The sequence below is a fragment of the Cannabis sativa genome, chromosome 7, assembly GCF_029168945.1.
Source record: "Cannabis sativa cultivar Pink pepper isolate KNU-18-1 chromosome 7, ASM2916894v1, whole genome shotgun sequence".
Taxonomy (NCBI): Eukaryota; Viridiplantae; Streptophyta; class Magnoliopsida; order Rosales; family Cannabaceae; genus Cannabis; species Cannabis sativa.
The window spans coordinates 24,737,820-24,760,088 of NC_083607.1; the positions used below are offsets into that span (position 1 = coordinate 24,737,820).

Below are 22,269 nucleotides of genomic sequence, written 5' to 3' on the forward strand. Positions count from 1 at the left end.
GAAAAAAATCTTCAATACCCAAGTCCTTGACCTGGGACCTAAACCCAAACCTAAAATTTAGACCCAAACCTGGATCGCAAACATTGACCTGACACTAGATCCCAAATATCGGGCAGGACCAAGACTCTGACTCTGAATTAAGACCTGACCATCAACATGGACTTTGGACAAACCTGTAGCCCTAACCTAAGACCCAAAGCAGGACCCAAACCCAGACTCAAACATGGACTTGAACCCCAACCTGAACTCAAACCTCGAACCACTACTACGAAACCCCATTTCCATGTCCATTGAATTTTGACATGATGAGTCTTTGCTATCCACTTTGTATTAGACATGATATCCAACGACATGAAAGGGGTAATTTTCATGTCCAACAACAGTTGAACAAGAAAAATATACCATGTATAACAATGTTAGACGTGAAAATGGGATCCACAACGGGGACCCCTTTCATGTCTAGCATTGTTGGACATTGTCGACGGTGTAATCTTGTCAACCAAATTATGGCTGAAAAACCAAAACTCAAACACAAGATTTAGAATGAAGATGAAATATCAAAATATGAAAACTTAAAGAAATGTTCAGAGCAACAGCAGAGAAAGAAAAATGTTTGTATTTCAAGGGATGAAGTATTACAATGATTTTCTAACCTTTCTCACATAAAATAATATGATATTTATAGGCTCTAATGGCCTAAGATACACTTACGGTCCCCAAGAGAGAAGCAGGTGCTAGAGGTTGTCTTATGCGTGGTACTATTGTTTGTGTTGGTTTTATGGTACTAAATCGTGTACGCAGTAGAAGCTTTATATATCTGATCATCATTGTACCATAGCCCCAAGTATCTCCACATGTATAAACATGAAATCAAAACATAAATTGCATGAGAGAAATATATGTATACCTGTTGATGACTCTCAAGGTAACCTCATAACTTCATGTAAGTTGGATCTAATAATCCTCACACCCTAGTCTTCCAAATCGATCCACCACGCTAGTGAGAGGCACATGGCAGATAACTCCAATTTGCAATGCTAGTGAGGTACATGAATGACCATTAACACTAGGAAATGTCAGTGGTCTCCTACCATAGTGTTTCCGTAAGGATGAGACTTTATTCAACGTGTCTCTTGAAGATGCATCACTACAAAAAATCTTACTTTTAGTCACAATAAAACTTGTGACTAAAAGTAAAAAAATTGTGACTAATTATAAAAGGTCCGTGGCTAAAGGTATTAGTCACAAAAATTATAATTTGTTGTGATTAAATATATTTTTAGTCACAATACTTGTTGTGACTAAAAATAAATTAGTGACAACTTGTAACTAAATACTATGTTTTAGTCACAAGTAATTTTTGTTGTGACTAAAAGTCACATTTAGTCACAAAAATTATGTTGTGACTAAAAAGTTGTCACTAAAAGTAGCAGTTTTTGGTAGTGATGGAAGCTTCTTGAAGGTTTTCAAAGGCTTAACCACCTCCGCAAGTGAAAATATATATTTATTTTTTACAATTTATTTATTACTATGCAATTGTAAATATAGAACCAAAAGGAATATTTATAACCATTCTCGCAGAATGTCGTTGAGTGACTAGTCTAACCTTAGGCCTATATAAATTATAATTTAGATCTAGGGAATGGACTGAATTCACTTTTCTGAGCAGCCACATACTTGAGATACAAACCACCTTATTGTCTTCTGTGAAGCTTTAGTAAATATTGGCATAGAACAAGTTGATTAGTTTTATAGTCAACTATCATTGGAGATAACATTAAGAGAAAACTTATAAAGATCGATCTATATGAAGAAATCTCATTGTTGTAATCATCACTCAAACACATTTCTTGAGAATATAATTTTAGTGTCTTGAAGTATTGATATAATAATTAAACAACAAGTAGATTAGCATGTTACTATAAAACTCAGGTGTGATAATCTTTTACTTTATTAAATCAATTTCCAATTTGACGACCCATATAGTTTGACTCTAGTCCACTTATTTAAAAACTTTTTTAATTAATTGATGAAAAATTATGTCAATATATATATAAATATATATATTTATTGTTCTTTGTTCATGGTTCATTTTCACGTACATATTAACATAGCTTGAGAAAGAAAAATAAATCTACAAACATATTTTTTTGGATGGAAAGCACATGTTTTGTTAGCACACAAGTAATTATATTTATTATTTTTATTGATTTTTCGGGTAGCGAGTGGTATTGCTGCAAGTCAAGATTCGATGGGAGAGGAGCTAGAAATGAGTATTGGACTACTAGCAGGAACAACAATCATTTCCCTCACATTGATTTGGGGTTTTGTTGTTGCTTTTGGCAGCCGCGACCTTTCACACTCCCTAATTAGTTCATCAACACTTCCACTTCAACACCACTACCACTCAAAACCTTCCACATTAACGGGTAATAATAATGTATATAATATTGTAATATGCACGTACTTTTTGCAAGTTATATATTATGGTCTTGATTCATTTAAATTAATGCATGTATATATATATTTATACAGGTTATGGTATAACTACTGATATTGAGACGAATGTGACTGCAAGGCTCATTCTAGTTTCACTCATTCCATATATCATTCTCCAGCTGTCAAAAGTTCACAATTCATATTTTTGGACACGAATCATCATTTTTCTTTCTCTCACTATTTCTGTTATATTCCTCGCACTTTACTGCATCTATCAGGTAATCTAATATTCTACACACTACACGCAACACGCTACACGCATATATACATATATTTATATATATATATCATATTTGTATATATATTATTTTAGTTAATACTACTTTTATCTCATATTTTATAAAAATAAAATTGTCACTAGACAAGAATACAATGAATTATGTGGTTCTTCAACCTTGTTGTTCTACCACATCAGTTAAACTAGCGGAATAGTCTTCTTCCGCAACACTTTTTCCGTCCCATCAAGAATCTTTACTGGGTTTTCCCATATGACAGGTCAGTTTGAAGCTCGATATCTTCATAACTTAATACATGAGTTGTATCAGATACATATTTCCAAAGCATCGAGACGTGAAATACGTTATGAACCCCAGATAGAGCAGAAGGTAAAGCCAACCGATATGCTACCTGACCTACTTTTTCAAGAATCTCAAACGGGCCAATAAACTTGGGACTCAAGTTTCCCCTCTTCCTGAACCTTCAAATCCCCTTCATTGGGGATACCCCGAAGGAAAACAAAATCCCCAATCTAGAATTCAACATCTCTATGCTTTGGATCTGCATAGCTTTTTTGTCTACTCTGCAAAGCAAGCATACGAGCTCGAATCTTTTTAATAGCCTCACTCGTTCATTGGATAGCTTTAGGTCCAAGATACCTGCGTTCACCAGCTTCATCCCAGTGAATGGGTGAACGACACTTCTTCCCATAAAGCATCTCATATGGAGCCATGCCAATAGTACTCTGATAACTATTGTTATAAGAAAACTCAATCAGAGGTAGATACTTGTTCAAAGAACCTTCAAAATTCATTACACACGCTCTTAGCATATCCTCAAGTATCTGAATAGGCCTCTCAGATTGACCATCAGTTTGAGGATGAAAAGTTATACTAAACTTTAACTTGGTACCCCTTGCTCAGTGCAAACTTTCCTAGAATTTGGATGTAAACTTTGGATCTCGATCTGAAACTATCGACTTTGGGGCACCATGAAGCCGAACTATCTCCTTAATTGATGTATAAATCAGCATACTAATCCACTGTATATGTTGTTCGCACTGGTAAAAAGTGTACAAATTTTGTAGATCGATCCACAATCACCCAAATAGAGTCATAGTACCCCCACTGTTCTTGGCAATCCCACCACAAAATCCATGGTGATGTCTTCCCATTTCTACTTGTGAATCTTTAGAGGCTGAAGCAAACTCGCCGACCTCTGATGTTCTGCCTTGATTTGTTGACAAGTTAAGCATCTTGACACATACTCAACAATATCACTCTTCATACCCGGCCACCAATAAAGAGCTTTCACGTCATGATACATTTTGGTTGTTCCCGAGTGTAAGGAGTACGGTGTAGTATGAGACTCATCAAGAATCTCCTGTATAATAATTTTATCTGCCGGGACACAAACCCTATTCTTTTATCATAATAACCCATTAGATGAAAGTGAAAAGTCTTTTGCTGATCCGACCTCTAGCTTCTCCTTGTGCCCCTGTAACTGAGAATCACTTTGTTGGGCCATTTTAATTCTTTCCAGCAAATCAGACTGCAGGGTAATATTAGCAAGTTTTCCGATTACAAACTCAATTCCTGCTCTAGCCATATCTTTTACCAGCTCTGCTCAAATCTTCTTTAATTCATAAACTTACCCTGGCCCTTTTGGACTTTGAGCATTTGCTACCACATTATCTTTTCTAGGGTGGTAGAGAATCTTGCAGTCATAATCTTTGACTAGTTCCAACCATCGCCGTTGCCTCATATTTAAATCCTTTTGAGTGAAAAAGTACTTGAGGCTCTTATGATCGGTATAGATCTCACACTTTTCACCATAAAGATAATGACGCCAAACTTTCAGTGCAAAAATAACTGCTGCCAGTTTAATATCATGGGTAGGATACCGCTGCTCATACTCTTTCAGTTGTATGGACACATAAGGAATCACTTTTCCAGTCTGCATAAGAACACAGTCTAACCCCTGTTTGGATGCATCACAATAAGTCATAAAATTTCCATCACTGACTGGTAAAGTTAGCACAGGAGTGGTAATTAATCTTTCCTATAGCTCCTGGGAACTAGTTTCACACTTATCAGTCCAAAAAAACTTACAGTTCTTTCGAGTCAACTCGGCTAAGGGCATACAAAATCCTAGCAAAGCCCTCAGCAAATTTTCTATATTACCCTGCCAAACCCAGGAAACTTCTAACTTCGGTTGCTTACTTAGGTCGAGGCCAGTCTTGTACCGCTTTAGTCTTTATCGAATCCACTAGAATACCATCTATATTTACCACATGCCCCAAGAAACTTACCTGAGGCAACCAGAATTCACATTTCTTGCACTTGACATACAACTTATGCTCCCTGTGGCATTGTAACACCATTCGAAGATGTCTTTCATGTGTCTCTTCTATATTTGAGTAAATTAGAATATCATCAATAAAGACGATGACAAAATCATCTAGGAAGTCTTTGAACACTCGGTTCATCAAGTCCATAAATGTCGTTGTGGCGTTTGTTAATCCGAAGGATATTACTAGAAATTAATAGTGTCCATACTGAGTTTGAAAAGCTGTCTTAGGAATATCCTCTTCCCAAATCCTCAATTGGTGATAACCAGATCGAAGATCGATCTTGGAGAAGACGATTTTTCCCTGTAGCTGATCAAATAGGTCATCTATCCTTGGCAGAGGATACTTGTTCTCCACTGTCAACTCGTTTAACTCCGATAGTCAATGCACATTCGTAAAGTTCCATCCTTATTTTTCACGAAAAAAATCGGTGCACCCCAAGGTGAGGTACTTGGTCTAGTAAATTTTAAATCAAACATCTCCTATAACTAAACTTTCAGTTCTTTCAGTTCCGCAGGGGCCATTCTGTAGGGATCTCTTGATACAGGCTCTTCCCCCTTGTATTAGATCAATTTCTAAATCAATTTCATGCTTCGGTGGTAACCCTAGTAACTCCTCTTTAAAAAAATGCAGAAATTCTCAAACCACTGGGACATGCTCCAGTCCCACTGGTGGTTCCCTAGTAGTATCCACTACATTTGCTAGGAAGTCGATTGATCCCTCACACAACAAATCTCTTGCCTTAAGTGCTAAAATTAGGGGAATTCGGGATCCTTGCATCTTTCCCACAAACATAAAGGGGTCCTCAACCTCAAGCTCAAAGTTACCATTTTTCTTTTGCAATCAATAGTGGCGTTATATTTTGCAAGCCAATCGTTACCCAAAATAACATCAAATTCATAAAAATTTAGTTGTATTAGATCGATCAATAACTCCCTTCCTTCCATAAATACTAGAAGGGACCGAACCCACCTGCTAGAGATAACCAACTCCCCAGTAGGGAGTAAAGTTCTGAAGCCTCTAGAAAGTACATCACTAGGCCTATTCAACTTTTCAATTATTCTACTTGAAATATAAGAATGTGTCGCACCAGAATCAATAAGAACAGTCAATAAAGTACCAACGACAGAAAGCTGACCTGTCACAGTGGAAGGACCAGTGGCCTGTGCCAAAGCAAACACTCAAGTAGGGGCAGGTGTATCATCCTTCTTTTGTTCTAGTCGCAGTAGCTGTGGGCAATTCCTCTTCAAGTGACCCACTATCCCACATTGAAAACAAGCCCCAGGTTGACACTCACCCTGGTGGCGCTTGTTGCACCTCGAACATTCAGGAAAAGTCTGCCAGTTTTCGTTCCCACCACGTCGGAAACCTTGGTTACCTTGAAATCTCATATTTGGACCTACAACTGATGGTTCATTAGGCCTTTTCTTGCGATCACCAATGTCATTATCCCTACCAGAACCAGCACTAGATGTGTGCTTCAAAGAATCTCTTCTCGCAATATTTTTCTTTCGTATCTGGTCTTTTGGACTCTCACCAGTTAGGGCCAATTCAACTATCTGAGCATAACTTCGAACAAGCCCAGGTTGTTTGGGAGCCACTATCACATCCCGTGGAGTATGTTCATCCAATCCTCGAATAAACTTTTCTTTTCTAGCAGCTTCAATAGCCACTTCATCTGAAGCGAATTTTTCCAATCGATGAAACTTAGTGGGATACTCTGTCACTGTCATGCTACCCTGTGTCAATCATATAAACTCTTCTGGTTTTGTTGCTCGGATAGACTCATTGTAGTATTTCTCATAAAATAGTGCTCGAAAAGCATCCCAGGTCATGTTATTCAGCTCATGACCCTGAGACATGATGTCCCACCAGATACGATCATCTTCTCACAACATATAAATAGCACATTTGACCCGATCATTGTCCTCGACTCGCATAAAAATAAAAATGGATGTTATCATACTCATCCACTGCTCCGCTTTGAGTGGATCAACACCACCCTCGAACACTAGCGGGTTCTGCTTTTTGAACTGCTCATACCATGGCTCCAGGCGATTCTCTGCATCCAGTGGCACTACCAGAGGTGCCAAAGGATCAAGATTAAGGTTTGGAAAAGGCTGAGCTCGCTGCTCCTTTGCTCTCAAATTTTGTTCACCCTACTAACGGATAGTCTCTTACATTGCAACATATAACTCTTCCCAGTTTAGTGGTGGTGGAGGGTTGCCATCATTGCCAACCCTGAGCCCAGCAAGCTCGCGGTTACCTCTACCAATCCACCTCGGGTGCATAATCTATTCACCGACGGTCATATTCCAAGTAATGACAATACTGATAAGTATTTCCTAACATCTCAAACATTCCTAACAACCAGCATATTAAGACAAACGTACATGCAGGTAATCAACTAATAATCTAATAATTAAAACTTATTGAACCATGAGTCGAACGAATCTTCGCAGCCAATGTACATATCAAACCAGCCTTCAGGATCTAAAAACTTTGGCGTTCTGATACCATGTTGTAACGCCCTGTCCAATAGGGACCCCACATGTGTGTGATTTTATAAAATTCTTATTTTATAAATTATATAATTATACCAAAACTGTACGTAATTAAAATTTTGCAATTTAAAACAAACACTTTAATATACTATTTTTTTTTATATAAAAGTTAGGTACTATTCTTTATTGGGACCCCTCATAACAAAATATATACATTTGGTTTCAAAATACTTTTACAACATAATCTTTACGTTTCAAAATACAATCAAAAGAAACATCCCGTCCACTGGGCCGTGGCACCTCGACTGATATGTTCATTGCTGCTCCGACCTCAGCTTCATGGCTGTTCAATCTTAGCTTTCCCTTTACCTGCACCATATAGTACCCTAAGTCACAGAGACTCAGCAAGAAAAACGAATAAAATAATAATCGATATAAGATTAATCTATTTAATTCTCACAATAACAGGCTCATACATTCGAATAATACAGTAATCACATAGTCCATCTACTTCACAAAATACCCTTACCACTCGTTTACCACGAGTTGAATATGTCACTATCGTTACCCGATAAAGCAAACGATAAGTAAGAAACCTAACCGCAGTTTCAGGAGTAATTACTCGTAACAGTAATGATCGTTTCCAACACTCAGTTATAATTGAGGCTTAGTACACAATTAATATGGATCTCGATCATAATCGAGACTATACAATACAATTGTCAATCACTTAACCCTAAGTGATGCATAACATTTTTCTTACCTCAGTCCAAAACACAAGTGTGTGGGCCGACCTGAGTGGAAAACAAGCTAGGCGATCCCGGTCCTATGTCACGACAACCAAAACTCAATAAAAACCTTTAATCAAATTTCTAGGGATAAACCCTAATCCTATTTTCCCCTGGATCAAACTAACTTAAATATCTCTAAAATACTCTGAATTACACTCCGAAAGATACCCCGAACAAAAATTAGACACGAAGAGAAAACCCGAGATTTTCCCATACTGGCAAAACTGGTTGACCGGTTTGCAGTGGCTTGCATAACCGCTCGACCTGTTTTTTGGGTAGCCATGGGGAAATCTGGTTTTTCACCCCAAAATCCAATCAAAGCTCCACCAAACCTGCTACACTTTTCTAGAACAATCCAATATAATAAATATAACGTATCCAAATCACCAATTCACCATAACTCATCAACTTGCTCAAAAACACATTCTCAAATGAAAATTTAGCTCACTTTACCACTTCTAACTTATGCAATCCAAAAAGCCCTTACATCTAACCATTACAAGCTTAAAAAACCTCAATAATTAACCTAAAATCATACTCCAACATCAATTGAAATCACAGCCCCTGAACTAAACAAAACCCTAATTTAATCAACTCAAAACCATGAGAAAAACAAGAAAAAATATAACAAGAACTTACCTTAAAGATTTTGAAAGCAATTAGGGTTGGTTCCTAGCTGGATTGGATTGAAAGAGATGAAGAAATCAAATTTTCCTTTCAGCTTCTACTAGGGTCAAAAGAGAGGAGAGAGAGAGAGCTATCTTAGGTTGTTCATTATTTTTGTTGGTCATTATCTTTTAATTCCTACATAAATTCTTTTCTTTTCCTTCTTCTTTTAATTAATTAAGCTTAATAATAATCAGCCCAAAAATGCACATAGGACAAAATACCTAGCTTTGTAAAATTACTAATCTACACCTCACAAAATTCTTAAGCCTAAAAAAAACCTAAGGGTACTTTGGTAATTTTAACTAATCCGTCAAACCGACACTCTAAAATTCTAGACTAGCCCATAATATTTCCATAATATTCTGTCCCTTATTGTCGTGACATCTCAGACCACTCCATCCAATTTCCAAGCCCGAATATATTTTATTCCAGAAATGGTATCCACGATACCCACATATTCGAATAAAATCTTCGTAATTAATAAATTACGCTTTAATTAATCATTTACTAAAGTCACACTAATCAACCCTAGTAAGATCATAATCTTATCTCATTACTAAAATAATTTATATATTTAATAAAATATTCCTAATTTTAATATCATAATATTTTTCGGGATACTACATGCAATCTAGCCCTGGTCACTGGCCCCAACGTCCAAGATGATGTGAAAAAGGAGAACTTTAGGGCTTTAGCTATTTGGGTGGTGGAGAAAAGTTACAACACTTATCACAGATAGAAGAAGGAGGAAGACCTGATCACTCAGACATGAAGTGCCACATAGCGTATGGAAGGGGAAGAGGATGTAGGAAAGAGCCTCGAGGCTTCACACCCACAATTTTCTTTCCCTATACCTAACAAAGGGACTTTGGGTTCCATCTCTTCTGGTGTCAGTATGTCTCCATTATATTTTTTTTACATTCCATCTATCAAAGAGTATTCTCATGCATGGCCTATAGGCTTTGACAAAAGGCTCAATAGGTTGATGATGCCCCGTTCTCCTTGGGGTGCTAGACAAAAAATTAGATATTTATCATTCATAGTGGACTTCCTGGGTTTGTCTCAGATGGGATCTATTCTCCCTATCCCTTTTTTATTGGATCACTTTGCATACTTAGTTTAAAGTTAGTTTTTCCCGTCCCATAGCTACCTAAGGGATGGCGACCCCAATAATTTGGTTTATCAATTTGGTAGGATTTCCTCATTCAAAATTTTCTTAGCATTAGTCGAGTCATTCTATGTGAAATTGATATGATTTCTAAGGTCCCCTCGTTCAGCATTGATTTTTTCTCTCTAGTCTACCGACGGATCTATCTTAGTTTGACCACCTTTTATCCTTTGTCCTTAGTACACAAACATGATGTGATGCTCCTTACTATCCTAGGGTTATGCTTCCTTCGAGGAAACATATTTCCCCAAAAACATTTCCCTTGTAGGAAATCGGAATGAACCTTGTGTGGGTCCTGATGGGTTTTATTTATCCCTAGTATTAGCGAAGGGACAACCTTTGAAGTAGGAGGGTCTTTAGAAGGGTATGGGATAGGACTAGGCATTTTTTCCTTTCATTTTTCTTAAGTTCGTGAGGGACCTTATTAATTGTCATGAGGCGTTAGGGGAAAAGCAGCGTGATCAACTTTGAGGCCCACCTGGGCCGTTGCCTGTTGCATAGCAACCAACGCCTCTTGCATTCTCCTATTCATTTCTTTTTGTCATGCAACATCTTCATAATTCTTTGTGCCTTGTTTTCTTAACGACACAAGCTCTACATACACATCTTCTTTGCCAACTTCATAGGTTTCTTTTTCCCTTAAATAATCAGGATTGTTGGTATCGCCTCCTTTCCCATCCAATCAAGAAACTACTCCTTCTTCTTGACGTGCCATGTTATCGAACTATTATGGATGTCATTGGTTGTTCCTTGTTACCACCATGTAGACATGGGTTTGTATATATTTCTTTCTAAAAGACTTTTACAACTCTCAATGAAAGCACTAAAATATTGACAGAGCTTTTTGGAAACCACTATAGAAATGTTGAGAAGGATGATTAAGAAAAATTAGTATATGATTTTTAGTGATTCTACTATTAATGAATTTTAGTCCACGAGTCACTTTTATTTATGATTGGAATGTTCTCTTGATCAGAGCATATTCAAGTTACAATACCAGAGCTCACTTTTTGTGTGTTAGTCTAAAAGTCTCCTTTCCTATTGTGTTTCCAGGTACTTATAGGAAAATGAAAGGGCAATAGGAGGTAAAAAGGTGTGTGAACTATCAGTCTCTAGTTGCTACTTAGGCTCCATGGTAGGAGTTTAGTAAGATAAGATTTGTCCTATACGCATCTAATTTGATAGTGCATAGCTATGACTTTGTCTCTACCTAGTTGAATGGGTCATGAGAATCAGTATGATTTTGTAATGATACTAATCTTGCGCCATTGTGGTCATAATCTTCTTTTGAATTTGTGTTAGGCTGATGATGATCTCCTAGAAGACTTGTTATCCGGAGGCTAGACACCTCCTGGGCAACTAATAATTTGCTTTATTATTTTCCTTGGCAACAAGAGATCCACATTCAGATGTCTCTTCGCTCGTATAGTTTGGGAGTCTTTCCTATTGTGTTTCCAGGTACTTATAGGAAAAAGAAAGGACAATAAGAGGTAAAAAGGTGTGCGAACTATTAGTCTGTATGTGCTACTTAGGCTCCATGGTAGGAGTTTAGTAAGATAAGATTTGTCCTATACGCAACTAATGTGATAGTGCATAGTTGTCACTTTGTCTCTTCCTACGTGAATGGGTCGTTAGAATCAATATGACTTTGTAATGATACTAATCTTGTGCCATTGTGGTCATGTACAGTAATCTTCTTTGGAATTTGAGTTAGGCTCATGATGATCTCGTAGAAGACTTGTTATCCAGGGGCTAGAGATCTCCTGGGCAACTAATAATTTGCTTTATTATTTTCCTTGGCAAGAGGAGATCAACTTTCAGGTGTCTCTTTGCTCGTATAGTCTGGGAGTGGAGTAAATCGATAAGGGACGTTGATCTATCTATGAATGGGTCCCTCTCTGCCACATGGGGCTTCATATGTGTGCCACATATTTTGATAAAAAAATATGTCTAACACCTTTGCGATATCATCTGCATCATAAATAAGTAAAAATTAATGATTTAATTAATTTTAAAGATAAGTGAAATGTAATTATTCATTTTACTACTTAAATTAATTAATTAATAAATTATTTTAAATAAAATTATCACATAGTTAATTAAATTAAAAATAATAAAATTTAATCTATTTTTTAAAAAAATATTTTTTAATTTACTAACTTATGACTTACATTAATTACCTAAATCCAAATTTAATTTTCCATTTCTACTCATAATTCTACCAAAGATTCGGAAGCATAGCGACTATATTTTAACTTATTCAAAATTTTTAAAATCTACTATAAACATTGAATAGTTACATATGCATCACAAATATAGAAAATATTATATTAACGTTGCCAATAAATATAAATGCATACCTATATATTTCATTAAAAAATGAACAAGAAAATAAATAATGATTGTCTATCTACATACAAAGAACAAAAATAAAATATACATAACATTAAAAAAATAACAAACACATAATTATTAACATAAAAAAATATCACATTTAACTTAAATATTTATTCAAAATTAATTTTTTTAGGAAGTTTAAAACTGATATGCATATCTTCATGGCAAAATGTACATGCATATCTTCTGAAATCTCTAAAGATTTAGGAGAAAACCAAGAGACAAAGAATAAGCAAGAGTAAGAGAAGAAGCGAGAGCAAGAGAAGAAGCGAGAGCAAGAGCAAGAAAATTTAACCTGGAAGCTGCGTGTTGATGGAAGCTGTATGGACTACTTGTCCATTGCAGGCATTGCTCATTACACATAGGGGCAACAACTACATGGAGCAGTAAAGTTTGGTTTTGAAGCCTCCAATAATGAGGCTGAATACGAAACTCTAATTGCTGGACTAAAACTAGCACATGAGGTGCGAGTTGACTAATTAGACCTATATAGTGACTCTCAGCTGGTCGTTAATCATGTCCTAGGTGAATACCCAAGCATCACTAATTTAGAAGAAATAGACATGAGGATGAAAGCTACCCAATATCTCATCTTAGACAGGGTTATGTACAAAAGTGGATTCTCAATGCCATTGCCAAGATGTGTTACCAAAGAAAAAGATGAACGACTGTTTGTTGTAGTGCATGAAGGTTTTTGTCGCAATCACGTTGGCAAAGCCTTTCAAAATAGATACTCACGCAAGGGTATTTTTGCCACACTATGATTGAGGATTCAATGGACTATGTCAAGAAATGTGACAATTGCGAAAGACTCTAAAGATCTCGAGAGCTCCACCAAACGAGCTCACACAAATGCAATCTCCATGGCTCTTTGTTATATGGGGGATAGACTTAATCGAGCAACTTCTTACAAGAAAAGGAGGAGTATAATATGTTGTAGTTGCAATTAACTATATTACTAAGTGGAGAGAAGCTGAAACATTGGCAACCATAACTTCAAAGAAAATCCTCAACTTTGTGGTCAATAACATCATATGTCGATTCAGACTCCCTCATAAAATCATATCAGACAATGGGAAACAGTTTGATAGTGGTATGTTCACTGACTTCTATAATAGGCATGACATTATTCAAAGCTTCTCCACAATTGCACATCATCAAGAAAATCAGCAAGTTGAAGCTGTAAACAAGACCCTCAAAGATACAATGAAAAAGCATTTAGAAGAGGCAAAGGGCAATTGGCCCAACCTATTCCCAGAGGACTTTGGTCACACAAGACCACCGAGAAGACAACCACTGGGTAGACACCATTTACGTTAGTATATGGCTATGAAGCGATGCTACTAATCGAATTAGAACCACCATACCATAGGAGGATATCCTATGACTAAGAAATAAACCACACCTTGCTGGAAAAATCCCTTGATTAAATAGAAGAAAGAAGAAACCAGGCTAACTTAAAGTTCCATGCGTACCAACAAATGGTTGCCCCTTACTTCAATAAATAAGTCAGGGAAAGGAAGTTCTTTGTAGGAGACTTAGTGCTTCGAAGAGTATTCCTCTATACCAAAGATCCTGTAGTAGGAGTGTTTGCACCTAATTGTGAAGGACCGTACCAAGTGACAAAAATTACAAGTACAGGTAATTACAAACTTAGCTAATACAATGAGAAGATTCAATTAGTTCTCCTACCAAGATACTAGAATGGAGAACATCTCAGAAAGTACTACAAATAACCAACTTTTAAAAATAATACTCTTAAGAGCTATATTACCATCACTCTTTAGTGGTGGCCTTTGCACGGCATGTCATGCTGGGGTAGCAAAATTTATGATCTAAAAGCAGAATTTAGATATGTAAGATTTTATGACCAAATATATGCACGTTGCACAGAAACAACACATTTGTAAGACCAATGAATGAATAAAATAAGTTTTCCTTTTCAAATTGTTTTAAATAACTTGCTAACAAGTTAACTTTATAATGTTAACTTTCTTTATAGATCAACATGCGTGTGAAAATACCCAGGCAAAGGTCTATAGTACTTAGTTAATTGTAAGTGACCAAGAGACCATAAGTTTTCTCGATCACTTGGGGGGCACCCACAACGCACAACATCAAACAAGCACAAAAATACTTAAGAATTTTTTTAAAAGATTTTTAAGCAAGAAATGGAAGGCTAAGTAAGTGGAAATAGCAAGATTCAAGATGAACATAAAATGTACAGGTCTGGGATTAAAAGTTGCCCAGTAAGCTATGTGTTCAAAGCCAAAAGAAGATAAGCCAGGATTGAAGAGTGCCTTGTTGGTCACTAGCTCAAATCTAAAAGACCTTAGGGCTATACAAGAACAAAATAAAAAGTACATTACCTTGTGTCTTAAGCTTGATGCCCTACTCTCTAATTTGGGTATCTTTCTTGGCAAGCTCAGTGTCTTTTTCCTCAATCTTGCTCCTAAAGGCTACTTTAGAGTCCTTAGCCCTTGCATGGTATTGACAAGCTTCGAGAAAGCCTAAAATAGTGAAGAAAAAAATTAATAAGGTTTCATAGTGGATGAAGTAAAGAACTAGGAAAGTATTAAAAGAACTTACATATGCCTCATCTTTCATGTTGTTGGCCGTCATATTGTCCAAGGAGTCAACATCTAGCTCCTGGAGCTGCTCATCAACACCTAAAACACACTTTCCCATGTATTTTTGGGCAACATCTTTGGCCTTGTCGGCCTTGCTAGAAGAGACTACCCGGCTATGCCTTTTGGCTTCTCCTTCCCAGTGCCTAGGGAGGAGGAGAAGGTGTTGCCTCAGATGAAGGATCTCGAATCAATGGATGGTTGACTTGAGGTGGACCTGAAGGTGGTGGAGGTAAAGTGGCCTGAGTCACATCTGAGGCAGCCCTGGTTTTGACAACCTTGGGGTATGACTTGCCAACTGAGGGGCTGCCGGATTTCCTCTTCAAAAGGTCTTGCATCCTAGAGGCCATGTCTACAAAGGAAAAGCGACAAGGTCAGTATACAATTTATAAACACAAAGAGCAAGTAAAGGTAAGAGAATTACTACCACCAGTTTCCTCAGGAGAATATACGCAAGAAGACTCATTAGAGTTGTCCTTGGTTACAATAACCTTACCTTTGCCTTTGTTTGCTGGCACAAGCGAGGCAGGTCTCACTGAATCTTATCCCTTAGGCCTAATAAAAAATTAGGCATCGCCAACTATACCACCCTGTTCAAGTTAACTCCGAAGGGCTCGATCCCTCCTCATCTCTCTACGGGAAATCTCAGCCAGAGGAACCTCATCATCGAACTTACTTTTCTCCTTTTCAGTCGCATGCCTCTCTTTCTTGTCCTTCTCCTCATCAAGAGCATCGCTTGGATCCTTAGGAGGATTGCCTAAAGCCTTAACATCCTTGCAGGAAAGGTACATACCGTACTTTCTAAAGTTCTCTTCATAAGCCAACCTATAAATGTTGCACCGCTCAATAAAAAAAGACATAATTTGGTTGGCCCTATCCCTTATCTTCATTGTGGGGATTGGCCAGCTATAAGTGGGGACTCTTTGGAAGAATTGGTTAACACCTTTTATCTCATAAGCCACGAAATAACCCTTAACATGACCCTTGATTTTTGATATGGCTGCGTCATTGGTGCCACCCAACCCCTAGTAGTCTTGATGGCAAAAATAAAAGTATCAAGTACTATTCTGGTGTGGACTAGATTTTAGTTCCACGTAATAGCTTACTTCAAAAGGTGAAGGCTGTAGCCAACCTGATTCAGCGTACAAGAAGAAGAGTGTTGAAAGGTATTTTATACCCTTCAGTGTAATTTGGGTTGGATATAGCCTGAAGAAGTTTGTTATATTGTTAAAGTATGGGTGCAAATGGGGACCAAACCTTGTTATCTAGCTTGGCTAAGGACAATTAGCAGGGTGGCTTAGTGTTGGCCTAATACAGGGGACTTCACCAACAAGTCCACTTTCGATAATGCTGAAAAGTGTGGCAGTAGATACCGTGGATGAAGGGGATACCCATATCTCTCTCCATCCTGATGTTTTAGAATCCAAGGCACGACGTCCTCATCCTCAATGTGGTAAACTCCAACCTCAAAAGGTTGACCCGTGCTATTTAGAGGTTGTCTAGCCTAACCTTACGAACCCAATTAGTTACCCTAGATCACATTACAGTCCCTAGGATGCGTCTGGGCAGCCCTGGGCCTTATTTCAGGCTTAGCCTATTCGGCTTCTGGATCCTCTTCTGGACCAGCCATAAGCTCTTTAGCCTGGCTCACCTCAGGTCGTTCAGCCTACTCAGCATGGTGGGTTTTTCCTCTTGCCATGAGTTCGACAATATGAGGATTGGTTGGAGGTGCCTGGCAGTATGTCTGCCTAGTACTAGGTAGGATCGGATATTTCTTAGAGTACTAAGCAACTGTCACAACAACCTCTACTACAGAAAGATGTCTAAGTACAAAAGATGCATGTCCAACAGGCAAGGTTTCAGGCACACCTTTTTGGAAAATGTAGGTCCAAGACATTACGAGGAATCTCCTCCACCCCTAGTTCAGTTCCGAAATGAACCTTCCATAGATTTCACCATCGACTCGCTCAGAATAGTTGTGATGCTTCATTTTAGGTTTTGAAGAACCACTACTCTTCAAAGTCACTCAAAGAGATACCCGCTGAGCTCCCAGAGGAGGAACCAACTGTCCGGACTGAGCGCTGATCTTCGTCCAGAAGGCTAAAAAAGTCTTAGTCGATCTTGTTATCACCTCCCCAATAGTCGCGTGGGTTCATCTTTGGAGAAAGACATAAGGAGGTGAAAATTAGAGAGCATAAAAAGACTTGGACAAAAAATGGGTTAATCGGCCAACCTAAACCTAAGGTTACAACCAAATAACCTAGTCATGAAAAGCCGTTAATCGGCCAGCCTAAAACTAGGAATTGTTAACCGAACATCCTAGAGACGGAAGGTGATGAACTAGCCAAGACAAAATAAGACTAAGGTGTTGGGCAAGGTCCCTAAATAGATAAAACAGTCCTATTTCTAAGTTCAAAGCTATGGGACAATGTGTTCTTCGTGTTCTTGAACCTTGAAGTTTAGAGTACTAAAATACAACCCAATGTTTGATTTTTTTTATCAAAAAGTCACGAATTGTACATCCTAAAGCTATTTAACAGATTACAACAGGTAAACCTTCTCTATAACATGAGAATTAAAAAGTTCAAAAGTTTAGAAACTCATCAATGGTAGAAACTTAAGAAAAAAAAAAAGGGGGTTCGAAACTTATTCACTAAAGAATGGCGCAAAGGTAGCTCAAACTTGATCGGTGAGATAGATTCTCCAACAAATGATGATTGAAGTTTTAAGAAAATCAAACCTCCAGGGAGGGTCCAAGACTGGCATCAAAGCTCGAGGGAGGGTCTAAGAGTGGCAGCCTTTGAAGAGTAACGAGTTCCAGAAAAGTTTGGAAGAGTTTTTAAGTTTAAAGAGGCTTTAAAGTAAAAGAAAATGATAAAAAAGAGGGAAGTGGCCTCATATAGGTTTTGGAAAATTAAATTCCCCCCCAAAAATTTTAATTGGGAGTTAATTCCACCAATAAAGGCACACATGGAAGAGGGAAGACTAGGTCGCTCTCTTTAAGACGTTCGCGGCACTGCCGAGGAGTGTGCAAGCAGTCAAAATTTACCAGTCGTCCCCAAGATAAAACAACCCAATCGTACTGTATCAGAACTCCACTACACTGTAGAGCACCGTCCAATACACCCAATGATTTTTGATATCGTAGATGGAATTTTAATTTTTATGAAAACTGTATTTTTTCTGATATGAAAAAGATGTATTCTTCCCATCAGTTCAATCGCATTATATAGACGAATGGATTGAGAAATCATAACGGGAAGAAGAAAGTTTTTTCTGAATCGTGTGGTGAGTTAGTTGAACATGTTGCATTAATTGATATGACTAAGTAATCAGTTCCAATTAAACACATTTCTTAATTAAATTAAAAAATAAAAAATAATTATTTTATTAAATAATTTTTCTATAAAAATAATAGAGTGTCACACCACACCAACCAACCAAACCCAGCTCGGACAGACGGCGCGCGTGTGTGGTGGGTCAAGTGTGTGAGTCCTCACCCATTCGCACAAAATGGGGTATCCTTTGGGGCCCAAACCCAAATGCCAAAGTTGTAGTCTCTATACCCTTGTAAATAAGGGTTTATATCCCATGTGAGATTCTTTCCACTTCACACAGAACACTTCTATATTTTGTTAAAAGATTCATGAATGTTCCAACATATTCCATTCATGTCTATGCAATACAATCACGTTAGTATCACTTCTATATATTGTTAAGGTAAACACTTTCTAACAAATAAAATTTTTATGTGTCCATTTTTCCAAAAAAGAAAAATAAAAATCGTTACGCTGACCTAAGTCAAAATGCCACTAGAAGTTCGTTATTTTGTGCTTTATTTTGATACTTTTGTTATTTCATTATCAAATATGATATTTCTATCTACACATAAAAAAGTTTTGGGTGATTCTACAATGCACCCCCTTAAATGAGATGTATTGATGTATTCTTAATTTATTTCGGTATCAAGAAGAATTTTTTAGTGTAATTTTTTTTTTATATTCATATACGTTATAGCTATTTAAGATATCTTGCAAAATTTTGAGAAATTCTGAATAATTTACAACATAGAAAACAATGTTCAAACAGTCTATTTTACACGCGTATAAAATAAAATAGTCACGCATGTAATACACTGTTTGAACGTAGTTTTGGGTGCGTTAAACTTTTCCAAATTTCTTAAAATTTTGTAAGATGTCTTAAATAACTATAACTTACATAACTATGAGATAAAATTTGACTAAAAAATTATTTCGGATGCTAAAATAGATAGGAGTGTATCAATATATCTATTTTAAGGGGATGTATTATAGAATTTTTTAAAAGTTTTTATACGATGATCTACATCATAATAAAATTATTAGGTTAGTTTGGTAGGCTGTATAAAAGTCTATTGTATTAATTAATAAATACTACTACTTTGGATAAAACAATATTAATTTAGTTAGTTAAAGTTAATGTTAAATGTAATTACTGAGGCTTAACAGCCACTTGTATAATAGATTAACACATTATAAACTTCTACTCTTTGACTAATGAAACCATTCACATTCATTCTTGAAATTCTTTGCTCTATGAACTGATAGATCAATAAGTTGATTATTACAAGGAGATTCGATATAAATGTATTACACACATATATATTTTTGTATAGATGTTTGAGCCATGGATGCAAAAAAGAAGGCTTGAATTCGTGTTAAGGAAATACATAAGAAAGAAGTTAGTGCAGAGTCTTCTCACTGCAGGGGGTAGGCCTAATATACCTGCGATAAAGGAGTAAGTATTTGGTCTCAAAATCCCAAATATAAGAGATAATAATGATCTTCATGAAAAACTGTGTAGCAATGTCAGATATACAATATTCTTGTGTGGCTTCCAAAATTAACATGCGATACAATTCATTAAGTGACACTCCGTACGTTTAACCATAATAAATAATTTTTTCATTTAAAATGATCTGCAATAAGTGGTACATATCTGATTTATGTGTAACTAATAATTTTATGAACATTTCCTTATTTGTTTGCAGAATATTTCATAGGATCGATGAGAATAGAAATTCTTACATATCTACTGCTGAACTAAAAACATTAATATTAGGAATACAAATCGAAAACTCTGGATTGGACGAGCAGGATTTTGTGGCAAAGGTTTTAAAAGAGTTTGATAGTTCTAATGATTCTCAAATAAATGAGGCAGAGTTTATCAATGGGCTCTCAAACTGGCTAATTTCAGCTAATAAGGACGCTTTCAAGTTCGTTTCTCAGGCTAAACAAAAGTTCTTCAACCTCACTTCTGAGGTATATATTGATTTATATTTATATAAATTTTCTTCAGTTGTTTCCTTGTATTTTACTGGCTTATTAGTACTATATATTTATATATATAATACAACTTAACCATTGCAAACTGTAGAAATCTTTACCCAAAGAAGAGGAAAGATTGCTGATGGTGGCTCCAAATATGACAAGTATTTCCACCAAGGCCACTAAAGAAGTTTGGTTCAACTACATTAAAGCTTCTCTTTTTATAATTTTGGGGGCAAGCATTACTCTTTTTCTTGCTGCACCACTTATGGAAACTGTTCAAAAATTCTCGACTGCTGCAAATATTCCTTCATTCTTGGGTTCATATGTTATGCTGCCTTTGGCTTTGACTTACAGTCAGGCATTCAATGTCATTACCTCAGCCAAACATAAAACAGAGAACGCTATTTCTTTAACATTATCTGAGGTTAGTCTCCTACAATAATTACTTAATAATTTCTGTTGTCTCATTCGTTTTATCAAACCTGTTTGATCTCTTAAGAACATGATATGTCTTATCAGTAATTTTGTATGCAAATGGGACTTCTCTTCAAAATTCTTTATATTTGATGCTCTTTTGAATTATCTATACTAACCTATGTATATGTTATCATTATGTGCAGATTTATAATGGAGTATTCTTAAACAACATGATGGGTTTGATCATACTGTTGGGGCTTGTTTATTGTCGAAACTTGTGGTGGGATGTCTCAGCTCATGTTTTAGTTGTTCTAATCATTTGTGCAATCATGGGTTTTTATACGAGCTTTTGCTCCAAGTTCCCAGTTTGGACAAGTATTATAACCTTCGCTCTCTACCCCTTCTCGCTACTTACTATTTATTATGTTACTTCTGTTCTAGACCTGTCTTAAGTGTTTCAGTTTACCACTTTTTATATAGGAAACATTTTCGTCAGGAGTATAATATTTTTTAGCATTTCCAGGAATTAAATTTTTATTTCTTTTATTTATTTTATGTATGACATTATATTATGTAATGGTTGACTATTCAATTCAATTGTCACATTTTTTTTTTAACCTATAATAGCATGTTATCAATAAGTAAATAAATAGTTAAAATAAATAATTAACTATTTTTTAAGTAATTAAATAAATATTTAACAAAACTTTTTTCAGCAATTAAAATTTATAAATAATTTTTTTTATTTATATATAAATCTCTTGGATTAATTATTTTAACAATTAAGTTATTTAATTATAATATTTACAATTTTTTTTACAAAAATTAAAATTATTTTTGTACAAATTAAAATTTTGTCCTTATAATGAATTTTTTTACAAGAACACACCCTGCTTTTTTTTTTGCAGGATGTGTTCTTGTGATGATTGTCTGGGGGAATCGGTGTAGTAAATCCGAACTTGGCACAAATGTTCAACTGTTTTTGTTCCTAAAATGCTCAAATTTTCTGTTTTCGTCCTATAGCTAACCTCTCATTCACTTTCTTCTTTTGCACTTCTCAATGGCCTTCACCCGAGTTCTCGCCTTACTCTTCCTCCTCCTCGCACTCTATAGTGCCACTGACCCATTTAAACATAGCGCCATCTCCGATTTCCCTCACTTTCAAGCTCACATGATCGAATTGTGCTCTGCTAGGGTTTTGGAGAATTTTGAGATTACTTTTGTTGCTATGGCAGGAATGTTAGATAAATTAACAATTAACCCAAGATCTACTTTTATATAACATAGAGCACAATAATAAGATATAATGATTAGGTATGCGT

General features: G+C 36.3%; 1 protein-coding gene across 1 annotated transcript in view; it reads left to right on the forward strand.

The window, feature by feature from the left end:
* Window positions 1-21,497, forward strand: part of LOC115697093 (sodium/calcium exchanger NCL1) — a 30,186-nt gene extending 8,689 nt beyond the window's left edge. The window contains exons 2-7 of the mRNA XM_030624000.2: window positions 2,223-2,429; window positions 2,536-2,717; window positions 19,876-19,997; window positions 20,251-20,521; window positions 20,637-20,954; window positions 21,151-21,497. Coding sequence (XP_030479860.1) covers window positions 2,223-2,429; window positions 2,536-2,717; window positions 19,876-19,997; window positions 20,251-20,521; window positions 20,637-20,954; window positions 21,151-21,399 — 1,349 coding nt within the window. The 3' untranslated portion in view covers window positions 21,400-21,497. The remainder of the gene's footprint in view (window positions 1-2,222; window positions 2,430-2,535; window positions 2,718-19,875; window positions 19,998-20,250; window positions 20,522-20,636; window positions 20,955-21,150) is intronic.
* Window positions 21,498-22,269: the final 772 nt, after the last annotated feature.